General features: G+C 36.7%; 1 protein-coding gene across 2 annotated transcripts in view; it reads right to left on the bottom strand.

Annotated features, from left to right (window-relative positions):
- Positions 1–19,855, bottom strand: part of LOC134843527 (meckelin-like) — an 81,943-nt gene that overhangs the window by 49,087 nt on the left and 13,001 nt on the right. For both annotated transcript variants that reach the window (XM_063859633.1, XM_063859632.1), the window contains exons 3-4: positions 14,289–14,505; positions 13,898–14,037 (exon numbers count right to left, since the gene is read on the bottom strand). In XM_063859633.1, coding sequence (XP_063715703.1) covers positions 13,898–14,037; positions 14,289–14,505 — 357 coding nt within the window. The remainder of the gene's footprint in view (positions 1–13,897; positions 14,038–14,288; positions 14,506–19,855) is intronic.

Here is a 19,855-nt window from a genome sequence, read left to right on the forward strand (position 1 = left end):
GATTCCGAAAATGATCAAAACCCAAAACTCGACTTATTAAGTTAATATGAGTTCCCATGCCTACTAAAGCCTGGCAATAGCCTCTTATGCAGTACAAACTTCCACGCGCTTAAACTTCGTCTGAACTTTTAATATCAGATTAAGCTAGTGTTTTCTACTGATGATTTTTTTTTACAATGGTAAAAATTTCAAAAAAAGGAATAGTCCATATCTGCGTTTCTACAAACAAGTGGAGTGTAACATATTACGCAGGCAAAAACTAAGCATCATTTTAGTTTGCTAAGCTATCAAGCTCAGAATCGTCAGGCTAGTTATTGAAAAAAATTCAAAAAAAAACAGGAAACATTTCAAAAATTTGACCTTTTGTTTCAAAACGTAAGGCATAGACGATTGCGTAGAGGAGAGTCACGTAGCTGTTTTTTTTTCTTTCGGTTAAACCCTTAATCTCCAATTTTGCAGGTTAGTTTTTGAGAAAAGTATTAGAAAAAATCAAAATTAACCAAATTGTCAAAAAATGGGTGATTTTGAGGCCATAACTTTTTTTCTATCAAACTTAGGTCATAGCCGCTTTATAAGAGAAGATTTCCACGATTTGTTCTTTTGATTTAAGCTGTCATCTCCAATTTATGCTTTTAATATTTGAGAAATTAAAAACAATTAGATCAAAAACCCCCCTACTGAAACTTTCGAAGACCGTAGAACATGAGGTAAAATAAAAAGAGACCTATACCGGCCATTAGAAAAGCAGCCGATTTTTCCATTGGTATCATTTTTTTGAAAACAAGTACAGTAATTGCTGAGAAGAATTGAAACTTCTGCGGAAAGTGCAGAAATTTTCCAAAGCGTCGCAAAAAAAACAACGAAATCATACAGTTTAATGATACCTGTTTTTTTTTTTGAAAAAACAGGACCTAAGACAAGCCAAAAATACAGCAGCAACATATGCCAGTATATTGCCGTACTTCAATATGATTAAATTGAAATATACCAAAAAAGCCACAAAATGAGCACTTTTATTTGCGACTAAAGTTGGAAAAAACTTTCTTCGTAATAATACACTACGCTTCGCTTGAACGAAAAAAAATCCAAATTTATGGGTCAAATATCCCCCCACATAATTTGTCGAAGGCTGTAGCAAGAAAGTTAAAGCAAAAAGAGACTAGAGGATTATGCAGACACCCAGGGGAGTAAGCGATATTTCTATTGATACGCCTTTTTTGACAATGAGCAGAGTAGTTTTTTACTGAACTAACAACTTAGCAAAAGTGAAAAAAAAACTCGAAAGCGACTCAAAAAAATTAGCGTTTAACGCACCTCCGGTGCTTCGAAATTTTTCGACAACTCATGAAAACCCGCATATATTGGAAACAACATCTGCAAAATTTTAGTGCACTCTGACTGCACCCAATTACAGGGTTGGTAATTTCGAACTTTTTAATTTTTTTTAATTCCCATTTTAAAAGCGTCATCTCGAAAACTTTATGGGCCTTGTGGTACCGCAACTGCTACTGCCATTGCAGTAACTATGCAGTCCTCATATATATTGGCCTTGATAGTGCTACTTACATCTGCCACTGCTATCGCAGTAATCAGATAGTCATCACATATTGACCTTGATAGTGCTATACATATTGTTATCTATAAATTATATAATTCTATTATAAAAACCAAGGTCAAAGAATACGTGACCTTTTTAGAAATCCAAGAGAGTCAATCTCTCAGGCCTGTGGCTAAGAACACAGTCAGTAACAAACTAACAACAGAAAAGAAACGGTTTCAATATGGTTAATTAAACTCTTACGAAACCACTTCAGTTTTCACTATAAAACCTCAGAGGTATTGTTAGTTACCACATGGCGCAGCCAGCAGGATCCGGTTTCACTGCTCAGGATAATAGGACTGATCTAGGAATCCCAGTATTTTGGGCATCCGCAAATTCAGACCCACCTTGGAGTTTTGAAACGTGGCTTGACCAGTTCCTATTAGCTGTTACAGTTAAAGAGAATGTGGATCCAGAAATAATGTTACAAGAACCCAAACCGGTATTAGAAGAACCTTTACCAACTCCTGAAACACCAGCACAAAACGAGGATGAGATTGCGACAACAGAAAGAGAAGCTCGGAGCAGATTGGCTCGAGATAGAGTGGTTCAAGAAAATGAAGAACGGACACTAAGAGGACCTAGAGTGGGACACAATGTATTCTATCACGAAGTGGGCAAACGGCTAACATCGAGATTATTCCTCGCTTTAGGAGCAGAAGGGAAGAAAAAATTTATACAAAAGAACCCTCACACAGAAATATCCAAACTAGGGTTTCGCGATATAATTCGATTAGCAAAACTCTCATTTGAGAAAACGAAATGTATTACCTATGAGAGATACAAACTGTTCACACGATCCCACGAATCAAATGAAACGTTGGAATCTTTTCATGCCGCACTGACTGCACAAGCAGCAAAGGCTGAATTGGGAGCGTTGGAAGAAGAATTGGTACGAGATTTATTCATCTCAAGAATGAAAAATGCTGTCCTCCAAGACACATTGACTTTCGAAACATTCTCTCCAGAAGAAGTGTTAAAACGTGCACTAAAGTTTGAATATAGCAAACAAACAACTCAAGCATTCCAAAAATCTTCAAACACAAACAGCTCAGGACTGTTTACAACTCCACAGATGAAGATTAAACAAGAACCAATTATGGCAATCGGAAACAAAGGGTATAACCCTAGACGTCAAAATCAAAACAGAAGAAAACAGTACGAAAATAAACCTCCAAAAGGTAAAGGAGATCAAAAACAATGTACGAGATGCGGTAGAGCATTTGTAGAGAATCATTTAAAAAATTGTCCGGCAATGGGCAAAACATGTAAAAATTGTAACAAACCTAATCACTTCGCTAAAATGTGTAGGTCTCAACAAATTAACGAAATTGCAAATGAAGATTCGAGCTCGGGGGAAGAGTGCAATCTTATACAAACATTCGATTCATGTGATGATTTTGAAATCATGTCAGTAGAGGAAGAGTGCACTTCCATCATGGACATAGAAAAGTACATCACAAAAAGGATTTCGGAAAATGCGTACAATAACGAAAGAGGTCAGAATAGAGCATTGACGGAGAAGTCGGGTAAAATTGAAAAGATCGAAATTCGCAGAAATCCCAAATCGCATCAAATTAAAGCACTTAAAGCTTTGGTTAAGATTGATAGTCATATTTTGAATATGACTATAGATACTGGCAGTCCAGTATCACTCCTGAATTGGGCAACAACGAAACAGATTCTGGAAGGACCTTCGAATTCAAAATTTATTCCGGCAGAAAAGCTGAACCTGTCCGCGCAGTTTGTGGATTATAATAAACGACCTATTCTAATATTAGGAGCGTTAAAAGCCAATCTACGTTCGGCAGGTTGGGAAGTGTTGGGAGCGATGTTACTGGTCACAGAGAGACGTATGCGGTGCATATTAGGTTTAGATCTTCAGAGTAAACTAGGAATTCAAACCACGCAAAAATCGGCTCCAACACGAAGGTCCAGGTTTGATGTGTTACTGTGCGAACAGTCAGATAGTTGGAAGATTTACTTTTATAAGAAGTTCAAAGATCTATTCGATAGACAAGGGGAATCAAAAAATCACATGGTGAGTACAAAATTTAAATATCCTCTGTGCCCTATTCAAGAGAAAGGTAGGAGAATTCCTATACACATTCAGGATAAAGTTCAAACAGAACTAGACAAGCTGCTCACAGAGGGACACATTGCGAAATTAGACAAATGCACAAGCGATTGTTTTATTGCCCCAATTGTTATCACAGTAAAAAAAGACGATTCTATTAAATTAGCCTTGGACGCCAAACCCATTAATAGACAGTTGTACAAAAATAAATACCAGATGCCTAATGTGGACGAACTGATTGATGGGGTTAGCCAGATCATCACATCAGCATCAGAAGGCTCTCTCTTTTTCACCGTGTTAGACCTGAAATATGCTTATAGCCAGATAAAACTAACTGCTGAAACAGCAAAACAATGCAATTTCAATATAATAGGGGGTAATGCAACGGGTACGTACAGATTTCTGACAGGTTTCTACGGGTTGGCAGATATGCCAGCCGAATTCCAGAAAGCGATGGATAGAACACTAAACCACGCAAAGAATACCTTTTGTTTCTTGGATGATATTCTAATTGTTTCAAAGGGGGAAGCTAAAGAGCACGAGAAATTAGTACACAATGTGTTGCAAAAGTTGGACGACGAAAATCTCGCATTAAAAATTTCGAAATGCGAATTCCTGCAGCCCGCAGTGAACTGGTTAGGTCATAATTTGTCAATACAGGGTATAATTCCAAAAGTTACTAAAACGGAGGCAATTGCAAACCTTCAACCCCCCAAATCATTAAAGCAACTCAGATCGTTCATGGGTAGCATCAACCACTTAGCGAAATTTATCCCAAATGCGGCTAGTTTAACTGAAAAACTTAGACCACTACTGAAAGAAGAAAATGAAAAAAAGAAGATGAAAAATGTCCGGTTACCAGTTAAAAAATTTGAGTGGAACGATCAACACTCAGTAATTTTTGAGGACATAAAAAGGGCAGTTGCTAATATAGCCTTGTTAAACTATTACGATCCAGCAAAGCAATCTAGAGTAAAATGCGATGCAAGTCATAGTGGGCTCGGAGCTACTTTAGAACAATGGTCTCATCAGAGCGATTGGATACCGATCGCATTCGCTTCCCGGTATTTAAATGCTCAAGAAAAAAAATATTCTACCAATGAACTTGAGCTATTAGCAGTAGTTTGGGCGGTAGATCGTTTCAAACATTATCTACTAGGGAGAGAATTTGTCATAGCAACTGACCACAAGGCATTGACATCAGCTTTGGGAGAACATAGATCAAATAAAACGTATCAATCTCGTTTGACTAGGTGGGTTGACCGATTATTGCCCTTCCAATTTAAAATTACTCATATTCCCGGAAGGGATATGGGTATCGTTGACTACTTGTCAAGAGAACCTAATGGAGAACCGTGGCCAGAATCGGAACTGGATGAGAGATTCGTAGTAACGTCTATAGAAAGTTTCCATAAAGCACTCGACTGTTTAAACAGTCGGTCTAGTGAAACAAACCAAAGTAGCACTATGAACATTCCAGAACATTCTAGAACATCAAGAGAAATTAACTACTGTAAAGACAGCTCATCACGCGGTTGCTATGACAACCAGTTTGTTCAAAACCGGACAAAGCTCGACCGGAACGAGAACGGTCAAAACTCAAGTTTTCAAACAGTTGAGAAGCACAAAAACACATTGGACAGAATAGCTCGTGAGAAACAGTTGGTCGATATTTCAAAACTCAAAAATAAATTAAACTCCAAACAATTAGAACCTAAGGAAACGGCGTCATCGAAAAAAATGGAAAGAAGTGAAACAGGAAAATCAAAGAAGATGAAAAATAAACAGAACGGAAATCAGAGGGAGGACGATCAACTAACGGAACAAGTAACAGAAACCACCTTCTCTCGAACACGGATGGTAAAGAGAGGTGCTGCATGCAGTCGACAGGAGTCAGACGATTCTGATTCAGATATACCGCAAGTTGAGTGGAGACCAGTGAGAAAGACGATAAAGCCTAGAGGACTTAAAGAAATACAATCTGGAAAGGCGTCTGGAACTAGTGGAACAACCCTGATGTCATTTTGGGACCTCATAGGGGCAGAAAGACCAGACAATCCAAAAAGTCTACTTGAATTAGAGGCACAGACATGTCTACTTGAATTAGAGGCACAGACAGCCTTGGCAGATTGTAATCGAGGTGACCAGTCATCACAATTGAATACCCAAAGTGAAATCCCCCAAATTATTGAAGTGGACTTAACAGCCGAGAGCCCTTCGGAAAGCCCAGAAGTCAGCTTAATTAAAAAGGAAAAGACATGTCACGCTTCCAGGAAAGGCATACCAGATCAAAATAACGTGCGTACTGATATCAGTCTGGACAACCTAAACAAACTATTTGATAGAAGCCTATTAGCGGAGCTGATATCAGAAGACGCCTGGATGGACAGGCTGCGGCGGGTCATTGAGAGGAACGATCGACACAGCTTCGAGCTGATGGGTCCATATACCAACCCTCTCTGGCACCAACTCTCAGTTGTGGACGACTGCATCCTGGTTGACAACAGATTAGCTGTCCCGGAACAATTGCGTTTGGCAGTCCTAAAGAGAATTCACCGCGGTCACCCAGGCCAGGAAGCGATGCTAGATGTGTCAAGGTACCTGTGGTGGCCGCACATGCACAAGGATATCGTCAACCTTGCAGAGGAATGCAGAAGTTGCACCCGCTATGGTAAGAATGCAAAATACATCATACCAAAAAATGCTACGAAGCCTCTGCCGCTGCTCACGCAGCCAGGTCAAGAAATTCAATTAGACTATGCTGGCCCGCTTGAAGATTTCAAAGGAAAAAAGATTTATCTGTTGGTAGCAATAGATAGGTATTCTAAATTTCCTTCAGTAAAAATCACTAAATCAACAGGGGGAAAGTCGTCAATAAAATTTCTTCGCTCATATATTGATATACATGGAATACCTGAATCAATTAGAACGGATCAATTTTCCGGGTTCAAGGGCAAAGCAATGAAAAAATTTTGCTCCGACAATAACATTGAACAAAAATTTTGTCCAGTTGGCGACCATCGCGGATGCGGCTTAGTAGAACGCACTATACAAACCATCAAGAGAAGGTTGGGAGTAATGTTACTCGATGAAAATGTAACGTCGATAAAATTGTGCTTGAGTACGATAATTCGCGACCTTCGTTGGATAAAACAGAAGACAATTCAAATGTCGCCATTTGAAGCGCACTTTGGGCGATTGCCAAAAACAGAATTTAAAATTCTCAGTGATAGGTTCTTACAAAACTCTGATCGTTTAGATAAGGAACATCTGGAGCGCTCCGCCTTGACGGCTTCGCAACTCAAAAAGAGAATCGACCAATCTCGTGACAACTTAAAGATTGTCCGGAAGGGACAAAACAGCCGAGATGTGAGTCCATTATTCAAAGAGCAAGTCGTCTCGGCAAAGGACCGAGAAAGAGCGCGGGCCCTAAAAGAGCTTCTGGAGGCCAATGCAAGATGGAACCAGACTCGACGTGATACTTCGGCAAACGACCTAAAGCGTACTGTGGATGAGACGAGTACCATTAATCCCGAGCTACGCAAAGAAATGCTATACTCGTGGGAGCGGGGGTTCGTTGAAGATAAACCGGAGGCCATTTCTCAGCAACGTCAGTCGTCACCAATCCTGATACGAAAAGACGAGGGGAGGAAGAGCGGTAAGGCCCTCACGAAACCTCTAAAGGGAAGGGTCGTGGCCGAAACGCCTTCCACAATTAAGACGGCTGCAGGGTCCATTTACCGGAAAAGCGATATTGCAAAGGTTAAGGTTGCGGTGCATGATAAGGAGAAAAACAACAATAGACGATCCCCATCGGGAGAAGAACCTAAGAAAAAACAACAGAGGCATTCGAGGCGACAATCAGACGAACAAGATGAGGCTGAATTGAGTCAGTCGGATGAAGACTTATTGCTAGAGCAGCCAGGTGCAGCGAAGGAAAAATTTCAGGATAGCCCAACGGTGATCACTTCAAAAGACACCCTACAAGGCGGTGGACTGAATTTGGCGGTACGAAGAGCGAAGCCAAACTTGGCTGGACCATTCTCGAAATCAAATAAGGCTAAAGTGAGCCCAATCTCGACGAAAGACGCACAACAAGTCATATTACAGAATAAAAGTGCTGCGTCAGCAGCAGAAGTAATCGAACCGAAGGCGCCAGACCACGCATGTTCGTCGAACACTATCAAGAACAAGAAAGAAATTACACGCACTACATCTCCTGAAACAATCCTCGACACTTTCAATAGTAAGGATTTATCGGCGAATGACTGGAATCGATTAGCGGATCAAGTACTTGAACGAGGAGTTCAGCGCGCGGCGGCAGAGATACTGCATTCGAGAGAGGAAGCGAGAGACGACGAGGAATTGATGAATCCTCCGGGGTTTTCTGACGAATCCGAACTTGAGGAAACATCAGTACGGAAAAGCGGGAGATCGAAAAAGGGACCATCCAGATACGGAAACCCGATTAAGCATTCAGTGAAATCAATCTCGTTCCAGAATAACTTATTGGACTTGAACCAAGCCGCGCTCGAAGCATATAGAATCAAGCTTGCAAATTTTAAACCTGGTGCTTCTAATTCGGTGGAGACAAAATTTGGTCTGCTGGAAAAACATCTATTCAGGAGAAAGTTTGGCAGCGAAGCTCTAGACATAACCCGTTCATGGAACGCCGAGTGGAGAATCCCGTTACAGTTGGAAGAGGAACATGAAGAGAGAGATGGAAAATGAGTTATCTAATACACAAAGCCAAAACTTCTTAAACTGAGTTCTAAAACTCCTATTCATTATTATTTAAAATTTTAATAACATAGTATAAAAATTTTCTTGATCGAGGGGGTATGTGGTACCGCAACTGCTACTGCCATTGCAGTAACTATGCAGTCCTCATATATATTGGCCTTGATAGTGCTACTTACATCTGCCACTGCTATCGCAGTAATCAGATAGTCATCACATATTGACCTTGATAGTGCTATACATATTGTTATCTATAAATTATATAATTCTATTATAAAAACCAAGGTCAAAGAATACGTGACCTTTTTAGAAATCCAAGAGAGTCAATCTCTCAGGCCTGTGGCTAAGAACACAGTCAGTAACAAACTAACAACAGAAAAGAAACGGTTTCATTATGGTTAATTAAACTCTTACGAAACCACTTCAGTTTTCACTATAAAACCTCAGAGGTATTGTTAGTTACCACAGGCCTCTCGAGAAATTTTCCGAAAAAAAAAATTGAAAAATAAAAGTCTTATCTCGGAAACTAAAAGGACTTGAGCATTCATATTAAGAGGCAAGATTTGAGACGCCTGGGTGTACGCTGACAATAAGATTGTATCTTCATCAAGCTAGTTTCAAATTTTTTGAATTTCTTTGTAGATAAGTTCTTTGAGAAATTTTCAAAAAATCAAAAAACGTCACATCTCGGAAACTAAAAGCATTTGAGAAGTCGGGTTTAGCAGTCGCATGTGGCAAGATTTGCAACACTTTAGAGTAGCCTGACAACACCAAACTATAGCGTTCGGAATTTCAAATTTTGAAAAATAATTAATTTAAACTTTCCGAAAATTTTGAAAAAATCACAAAAAACGTCACAACTCGAAAAGAATTGAGCAGTCATACTTGGAGGTAAGATTCGCAATCCTTGATAGTACTCTAACAGGACCTAACTACAGGTTTAAGAATTTCAGATTTTAAAAAAATAATCATAATTTGAGTTTTCTGAAAATTTTTGAAAAAATCACAAAAATCGTCATATCTCAAAAACTACAATAAATTGAGCAGTCATACTTGGACGCAAGATTCGCAATCCTTGATAGTACTCTGAGAATACCCAATTACAGGGTTGGGAAATTCAGATTTTTGAAAAAAATCATAATTGAAGTTTTCTGAAAATTTTCGAAAAAATCACAAAAACATCGTATCTCGAAAACTACAGAGATTTGAGCAGTCATACTTGGAGGCAAGATTCGCAATCATTGAGAGTACTCTGACAGGACCCAACAACAGGGTTAGGAATTTCAGATTTTGCGAAAAAAAAATAATTATAAATTTTCTGAAAATTTTTTGAAAAATCACAAAAATCGTCATATCTCGAAAACTACAAGGATTTGAGCAGTCATAATTGGACGCAAGATTTGCAATCCCTGCTAGTACTCTGAGATTACCCAACTACAGGTTTGGGAATTTCAAATTTTTAAAAATTCGTTATCATTGAAGTTTTCTGAAAACTTTTGAAAAAATCACAAAAACATCATATCTCGAAAACTACAAAGAATTGAGCAGTCATACTTGGAGGCAAGATTCAAAAGTTTTGATAGTACTCTGACAGTACCCAACTACAGGGTTGGGAATTTCACATTTTAAAAAATCATTATGATTGAAGTTTTCTGAAAATTTTTGAAAAAATCACAAAAACATCATATCTCGAAAACTACAAAGAATTGAGCAGTCATATTTGCAGGCAAGATTCGCAATCCTTGATAGTACTCTGACAGTACCCAACTACCGGGTTGGGAACTTCAAGTTATGTAATTTTTTTTTGTTATTTGATATTTCTGAAATTTTTTTTAAAAATTATCAAAAATCGTCTTCTCTCGTTAACTAAAATGATTCGGGCATTCAAAATTGGAGGCCAAATTCGCAACCCTCTATTCGATATTGGGCTGCTTAATTTAAACTCGGTAAAATGATCACTAAAAGGAAACTGGAAATTCGAAAAAAAATCTTAATCATTGCAATATACGATATAGCTTAAACATGCAAAAATAATACGTTGAAAAGGCTTAAACATGGCGAGATAGTGAAGCCCGCATTTAAATATATAATAGATTGAAAAAAAAAACCAATACCATACACTTTCATAACACCTGACTAGGGCCCAGCTGAAGCTACCTGTATGACAATTTTCATTTGTGGTAATGATGAGGGATAAAAAGGAAAATTCAAAACATGGGCATCATTGGTTGTTGAACCTTAAAGGTTTCTGTAAAAAGATAAGAGTGAATTCTTTTGAGAATTTAGAAGTTTCCGAAAGACATCATTTTTCGCACAAATTTTAGGACATAGCCGCGTATGCACAGAAGCTTCCCACAACCTGTTGCCGCGATTAAGCCCTTGATGTCAGCTTCGACTGAGTCAATTTTGAGAACAAAGATTTTCAAAGAACGGTCAAAAAATCGAAAATATGATTTTTCTGATGGCCAGTTTTTTTTCAGAAAACTTTGAGCATAGCTGCTAAAGCAAGAGAGATTTCCACAACTCGTCTTTTGGATTGAAATCAAAACCTCAGATTTGGGAGGGTGGTTTCAGGAAAGTAAAAAAAGTTTCAAACATCGGTCAAAAAATAGAAGTAGTGACTTTTCCGAGTGCCATAACTTTTTGTTTAAAAAAATTGGGCGCAGCCGCTACTGCAGGGAAGCTTCTCACAACTCGCCCATTCGATTGAAATACAAATCGCAGATTGGGGAGGGTAGTTTTGAGGAAAGTCTAAAGGTTTCAAAAAACGGTCAGCTATTGCAGGGGAGCTTACCACAACTCCTTCTTTTGATTGAAAACGAAATCTCAGATTTGTTGTGTCAGTTTTCGAGAAAAAGTAAAAATTTCAAACATGTGTGTCAAACTTTTTTTGAAAGCTGTAAAAGTGGGGCAAGGTAAAAAAAGAGACAGGCATTCTGCAGGCATACAGGAAAATGGGCGGTCTTTCCCTTGAGACCATTTTTTTTTGAAAACCGATAGAATAATGTTGGAGAAAAACTAAATTTTTTGAGAAACGCAAAAATTTTTTCCAAAGCGTCTCAAAAAAAGAAAATAAAAAAACGATTCCATACAATTTTATTAAACCTGTTTTTATCAAACAGGAATTTTGTGCAACAGGATTTTTTGACCGTCAAAACTACAAAAAATGAGTTGATTGAGCCAAGTCTGATTTTAAAAATAGAAATATTTAAAATCAGACTTGGTAAAATGAAAAATTAAAGAGATTTCAATTATTGTAGAAAAAAATAGAATCAATTTAAATCCATGCTTTACAAAGAAGGCCACTAAAAATTAATACCAGATAACGTAAATAATATTTCAAAAAACGGAAAATGAACCGACGAAACTAGGCCGAAAACCACGAATGCGAAAAAATTATTTTTGCCCGAAAAATACTCCACCTTTTAAGTCCTAGATGAAGTAGTTTTTTTGATATTTCAAGAAATTGAGCATATCTTGAAATTTACCATTCTTATAAAATTGGCCATTCCGTGAACAAAGCTATTTACCAGAAAAAAAAATCCAGTACGAGATTAAAATACCATTGCTTGTCGCAGGAGCAAAAACTGAAATTGAACTTCAAGGTAGTGGGGGATGGGGGTTCGAGTGGAAAAGAACCATAAAATTAACCCAATTTGACACAGAGGGTAAGCGCAGCTTTGCACCACTTGTGATACAACGCAATCATAAAAAAAACATGTAAAAAATGAAAAAAGCTGACAAAAATTAGGTGAACCAAAACTTTCATATCTTTTGAAGAAGGACACCTAGGGCCCAGCTAAAGCTGGAAGTACGTGTTTGATATTTTTTTGAATTTGTTATACTGATGCGGGACGAAATGCGTATTTTGAGATTTTGGAATTTTCCCAAAGACATTTTTCTAACAAAAAATTAAGGAGTAGCCAGTTCCGCTTCTTTCGATTGAATTTTTCATTCAGATTTGAAAGGGTACTTTTTAAGAAAATTCTAGAAGTTTCTAAAAAAAACGGTCAAAGTTCAAAACCTTGATTTTCCGAAGACCGTAAAAAGAAGATTCCCAAAATTTTCGAGTAAATTCGAGAAACTTCCAAAAAACGGTTTAAGTTTCAAAACCTTAACTTGTTTGAAGGCCATAACTTTTTCTAAAAAAACTGGGCGTAGCAAAGTATACAGGTAAAATTTCAACAACCTGTGTCGAATAAACCTATGATAATAGATTTTGCATGATAGTTATCGAGAAGAGTCCAAAAAACAGTCAATAAATCAGGAAGTTAATATTTCCGATTGAACCCAAAAACCCAAAGTTTGGCAGAGTAGTTCTAAAGAAAAGTCAAAAGTTTCAATCAACGGTCAAAAGACGCAAAAATTTTAGTTTCTCGATTGCCATATATTATGAGAAAACTTGGGCGAAAATTAGAAAAAAAACACTAAAAAAAATCGACTTTTCCGAGGACGATAGCTTTTGTGCTAAGAAAACGTGAGAGGCCGTTTATGCAGGGGAGACTCTCATTACCAGTTATCTCCGTTGAACCCACAACCTCAAGTTTGGGAGGTGAGCTTTCGAGAAAAATCAAAAAGATTCAACGAACGGTCAAAAAATCTTAAATTCCACTTTTCCGAGGACCATAAATTTTTGTTTAAAAAAGTTTGGTCGTAGCCGCTCGTAGCGGGAGCTTTAAATCCGTTCTATTCAATTAAATCAAAATTTTAGATTTTCGTATAACTGTTTTTATCAAAGATGAATTCCAGGCAAACATGCCATCCAAGAAATTCAAATTAGCCATTGAAAATAACTTACGAAGCGCTAACAAGACTGACGACCTTTGAGCAGACACCAGATGAGCCGAAAAAATCTGATTCTGTAAAATTTTTTAAAAAGTTTAAGTCCCCTAGCATTATCAAAATCGCCTATATGGTACCCTACGTATGGTACCCTAGCATCATCAAAATCGCCTATTTGACCAATGCTACTTGAACTTGAACATGTGATTTAACTGATTTTGTTAAACTAGTTGTTAATCCAAAAAAAGTCTACATTCCGATTTGATAACGCTTGCTAATCGCAAGCGTAATAATTTAAAACCATTTTCGAAATTAGAAGTCAATCCGCCAAAAAGTACATTTGAGCCAGAACAAATTTAAAAAGTTCTCCTGAAAAAAAGCGAAAAGAAAAAAATTATCACGACCAATTCACTTTGTTCATCGACTCTTTAAATTAAAATTGGCATAAATTTATAGTAATTTAATGCAGGCAATTCAATTGCGTTGAATGAACTATTTTATCGGGACTAAAATCCAGTGGAGTCCATTCAGACTTACAACCCCCCCCCCCCCCCCCCCTCAAGTTCGCAGGGGTCGCCATCTTAGCTTACATTTCACATAATATTAAAGAGACCGTACACTTCTCACTAACTCAGCATACTGAAAATAAGCTCAAAGCATGTTTTAACTGCCACCACCGACAATTGTAATCTACTCACGCAGCATTTGCAACCAAAACTGGTCGGTCCAAAAGAATTTGCAGCATGCTACAGGGCACTTCAATGTTTTCTTTTGTCTTGTATAAACTCATGGCACACAGGTTTGCCAGTGCTTGACACGATTCAATGTCAATGTATTCCTAAAGAAAAAGTAAAAGAGTTAAAAGCTTTAAAGTTCATATGGAAAATTTTTTGATAAAACAGGGCGCGCAAACTTATCACTTAAATCAGTGCAAAGTCACTGGTCTGTCCAATAATCCACGGATTTTGCACTTATCACTTAAATCAATGCTAAATTTATTTGACTTACTCTATCATCATTCAACATTATCTATTTTACCATACATACCTTAAAGCGAATAACTTATTGGACTGACAAATGGAAACGAACCGAGCACTTGTAGAACCGAGCCTCCAAATTCTGCTCCAAATAAATCGACTCTTGAGATTCAGTGGCAGAGTAGTCGATAACGTAGTCTGGTTGGTTCACAGTCACAATTGGGTTTGTGGGTAGACAAACTCCAATATCAGCTACCGTCGTACAGTCGCATCCAGGAGAAGCTACATTGTCGTTGACAAAAAGAACATCAGCACTGCATCTCTCACACCTAAAATAGTAATTTGCGATGTATACAGAGCAGATTTAAATCAACCGGACAACAATCAACATTGGTAAATTCAAACACTTCTACCTCAAATAGGGTTGAAATTAGACAAAAAGTGAAGAATAAAATGTGCTTAGAGTTTCAACAGAATTAATATGGTGCAATTTTTTCTCTGAAATTATCATTCAAAATTTTACCCCAAAAGTTGGTCAAATTCGCTTTTTTAATTTATCAAGAATTACGCAAAAAATACATAATTAACGCAAAGCAAAACAAGACTGCTCGTATCAGGGCGAAGCCCTGAATGTTCCGACTGCCTTTTAAGGTTTTATGGAGCAGTAATAACATTTAAAAAAAACTTAATGATTTTTTTTCTTAAATTTTGAATTAGTAGTCCCAAATTGGCCAAAATCTCTAAACCCGCATAACTTTACAAAAAATGATCACAGGGGAAATATCTTTTCAAATTTGAACTCAGGACAACAATACCTTTTGAATGATATTAAAAAATTCCGTCAAAAATGGCTAGTTCAAAAGTCGAAATTTGTCTGAAGAAAAAAACACCCACCCCGAGCACAAATATTCCGTTACTTTCGTATCGAAACTCGGAACAAATACAAAAGCAAAAATATGACCGATAACGCTACTGGGAAAAAATGAATGCGTAATACTTTGAGTCTACACAAAACTTCTTAAGTGACACACGCGAATTATGACGCATTAGCAGTACCAGTCAATTTGAAAAAAAAAAGAAATTTACCAACTAACATGCCTCAATTTATAGAGCAGTCTATGGAGCAGTAATAACATGAAAAAATAAAAAGTAACAAAAAGAAGGAAAAATTTTGTGAAAATCATACCCCCACACGCCATATTAAGTACAAAGTGATAAATTTCGCTCCTAGTAATATATCAATTATGGCAAATAAGCTTCCTTCAACCAATTTGGAACGATTTCTATGACGCCTTAAATCTCCGCATACGCGTTAATATACAGGCAAGAATTGAAACATCAAGGAAAACACTGGAAAAATTTAAAACCCATAGAAACCTATTTATAGTCTTCTGAAAGATCACTTTTTTTTGGCCGACAGTTTTTTTGTTCTTTAAAATGTCTGTTTTGAGGCAAGGCGCTATCACAAAAAATCATTGCAAGCTAGCAGACAGGAAAGGAAACCACAAATAAAAAACTCATTCGATAGCTTTTAATGAAAAATCAAAAACAGTTGTCAAGAGAAAATAAATCTTGTCATGAAAAATTTTGAACATGGTAAAGCATGCTAACTATGGTTCCCTCCAACGAACCAAAATTAGGAAAGTAAGCCAAAAAACAAAAGCCGAAATCAATTACCCTGAAAAGTTTTTATGAAAAAAAATATATATACGAATTCAAGCATATTGCAGGAGTAAAGGAAAACAAAAAAAAAACAACTACTATGAAAACTGCAAACATAAATTTCTAAGCTGTGGCAACTAAGCCGACAAAACATAAGCAGACAAACTACAGGCCGAACGAAATTTTTTGAAAAATTTCCCGCTTAAAAAAAGGTCCTGCTTAGACTCGAACCCAGGACTTTTGCTATACCAGTCGTCCCAGTTCGTTACCTCCTGACTAAGTTTGCCGGAGACGCTTAGAAATTCCAATTCAAAATTAATCAAGATACCAAGTGATTCTGATAAACAAGTTGCTAACCCGAAAAAAGTCTATATTTGTGGTACCGTGATGAAACTCCTCAAGTCTAACCTCTACCGAAAAACAAGAAGTTATCAAATCAACGAATTTTGATCGTCCAGTACCGATACTTATTAGTCTAGCCATTCAACAATTTGTAGGCCTTAATTCGTTCTACGCTCGACAACTAAAAGTCTCAAAACTATGTCCGGCCTTTGCACTCAACTTCAGAGTTTTGTTTATACCAGACAGTTCTTACTATTACAAATATCACTGTCAGAACTAGCCACTTTCGAATCATCAAGGCCTTCAACAATCATCAAGTATACTTCTTTACGGCTCCAGTATTCCCGAAGGTACAGTCAGAGAGCTTTCAAACCGCCATCACGAAGGCCCAGTCTGAATATTTGTTGAAAAAAAAACAGTTATTGACTGACAAACAGGATTCTACTAAAGAGGGTTTCAGAAGATCCGGTTCTTTCTTCCACACTTTCTAACTGTAACGTGCACGAAGCCCCCTTAGGTCTTCCACGTAAAAGTTCAATCAAGGCCATTGAGGCGTCCGCGAATTTAGGACTTGAATTAGAGACTGAGGCAAGGCGGAGGTTTGCATCACTTGCAATACGCAAGTGTAGCATTGAAAGCTAGCGAAAAGAGATCGAGACAAAAATACCCGGTCGAAAAAAAAACTATTTGAAAAAGTAAAGTTCAATTTCAGAAAAACATTCAAGAAACACAACAAAGAGCAGTCATATACTTTTAGCATCATTTTACCGAGCAGCCAAACAGCCACAAAACTTGAGTAGACACCTCTGGGATCAAAATCAAACGCCAAAAATAAAAATTTGTCAAAAAATTGACTGTTTCAGTTTCAAAGATGAAAATTTTTCCACCACATTTTAAAATATCTTCATCGAAGTTTGCTCCTCCTACGACGAAAAAATAAATTTATTTGCCAAATTCAGAATTAAAAATATTGTGCCTTAAAGATCTTTGAATTTCAAAAACAGTTTATGCTGATAAAATTACTCAATTTGAGAAAATTGGATCAATATTAAAATTTTTATTCCGCCGGGACATCTGAAAATTAAAAGCCATTTTCGAAATAGGAAGTTATTAATGAACAAACTAAATGAACCGAACTTGAAAAGAAATCACAAGCCAAACCCTGAAAAAAAAACAATTATAAAAATCATCAAGGCCTTTATAAAAGTCTTCACTAAGTTCATCGACTCTTAACAAACTTTTTCCAACAGCAACCACAGCGAATCCCTTGAAAAATTGTTCTGATAATTCACAACTTGTTCTTCTTTTGTGGCATAAAACCTACAAAAAATGTTAATTAGCTTCTTCGCTTGCAATTATCTTAATTCATAGTGATCAAAACCCCAAATAATACTAGTAGTATGCATATAGTGCGTTAGGATGGGGGGGGGGGTTGTCATACATGGATGACCATTAGGCATAAATCATAATGGTCACCATGTATTAAATGATCAGCAATGGTCACTATGTAATAATCCTAATTGTCACCATGTATAATTTTATACCTAATGGTCACTATGTAATAATCCTAATTGTCAGCATGTCTAATTTTATACCTAATAGTCCTCATGTAAAACTTCGGTATATTATTGAGTAATCCCACTGAACGTTGTGGAAACGGGAATGGAATTAAGTTTTGGTCGGTGCATGTTTTCCCTTCTAAAGTTTGGGGGTATTGGCTTGTATTCATGTAAAATGACGTTATATACCTATTATATGCAATCAGTTGAACCTAATGCAACCAAACTATATGGTATATAGGAAAGCACCAGATTTTGGCAGCGTAGCTTAACTGTTGGCTGCGGTGAACGATTTCCTTCAAAAATGCTTGTTTTATTGCTGAATCTCGAAGAAAGGAAAATTCGTCAATTGCGGCGGACGCCACCTCTATTTAGGTAAAAATTAATGATCAATTTGACCGAAATGGGAATGAAAAATTACTTAAAGCCAAAAAAGCTAAAAAACACAGAAAAATTACGAAACACTGAAAACTCTAAAATAATGAAATTGGCTTGAAAATTTCGACATTTCCATTTTCCGTGTCTACAGGAGACTAAAAAAACGTCTGAAATTTATGACAAAAGCTTTGATTTTATAGAAAGGTTGAAAGAGCTAATAGGTTGAAGTGGCTAAAGATCTTGAAAAACGAGAACACTGATGAAAACCTAAAAATCCCATTAATTTTGCTGCAGCCATTTCTAAGACTTGCATATAAAAAAGGAAACAATTTTCGGGGCTTCTAGAAAACGTTTAGTACTTCCTATTAACTTTATTGTGCTAACCGAATTTTTGAAAATATTCATCAAAGCGGACCTAGTAACTGGGGGAAAACTGTTAATTGTTTGCCAATATATACGATAAAACAGAGTGACCATCGAATACAGCAGGTGAAAACTTATTTGCGACTTTCAAGGAAAGCAGTTATTCAAATTAGAGCAAATTCAATCGGGAAAGACTGAACACAAACTAAGACAAATTATGGATACAAACTCATAACTTGATATGAGTTCGGAGTTATAATTTGAGCATCCAAATTTTTTGATTTTCCATTAAAAGAATATGCAATTAAATAACTTTTAATTTGATACTAAAATCTGGCCAACTGTTCTCAGGATCTTCTAATTAGGTTCAAACTGGTTGTTGCAAGAACTTTCTATTCAAAAGTTTGAAGCGCTATCAGTTGTTATCATTGATAAACCCTCTGCTCAACAAATTAAATTTGAGTTTTTTAATATAAATCTGATCTTTTGAAAATTTCCATGATTACGGTATTGCCTCTCAACATACGGTGGCTTTTTGACCAAAATCTTTGATTATTCATCTACAACTAATTGTGTTTTCGAGAGATCAACCTTTCTTTCAACCTATGTTTGAGGTGATCCAAGCTTTCACATTCACGTGCTGATCACTAGCAGGATCAAAACAGTTCGCATCATGATATTTCTTCTCATTTATGCATCGATATTTGTCTTCTCTGTTAACAAGACTTGTCTTCGAAAAACCCTTAGTTGTTTGAAATTGTAAGAAAAAAAATCAAGCCTTATCATCAACACTCTACCTGAATCTTCGGATTCCGTCAGGACGATAGCTGTTTCACACTAAGCAATGCTTTCACACCGATTTGGCCACAGCAGTTTCCGAAAACTGGTAAAAGCCGTTTTGTAGTTTCAATGCATTTCGATAAACGTCAATTATATTGTGTTATCTTAAGCTGGAACGACTAACAAAGATATGTTTAATTTGCCCAAAATAAATTTGTTAGACATTTTTACTTTGAAGAATTAAAATTTTGAGCCTCAATGCAGAAAGACTTGCTATTTATTTCAAAGACAAAAGGCGTAAGCATTTTGAGCTATTTCATAAAAAGCTCTATCAACTAAATAAATCTTGAATTTAAAACTCATAACTTGATATGAGTTCGGAGTTATAATTTGAGCATCCAAATTTTTTGATTTTCCATTAAAAGAATATGCAATTAAATAACTTTTAATTTGATACTAAAATCTGGCCAACTGTTCTCAGGATCTTCTAATTAGGTTCAAACTGGTTGTTGCAAGAACTTTCTATTCAAAAGTTTGAAGCGCTATCAGTTGTTATCATTGATAAACCCTCTGCTCAACAAATTAAATTTGAGTT

The sequence above is a fragment of the Symsagittifera roscoffensis genome, chromosome 4 (genome assembly GCF_963678635.1).
Source record: "Symsagittifera roscoffensis chromosome 4, txSymRosc1.1, whole genome shotgun sequence".
NCBI lineage: Eukaryota > Metazoa > Xenacoelomorpha > Acoela > Convolutidae > Symsagittifera > Symsagittifera roscoffensis.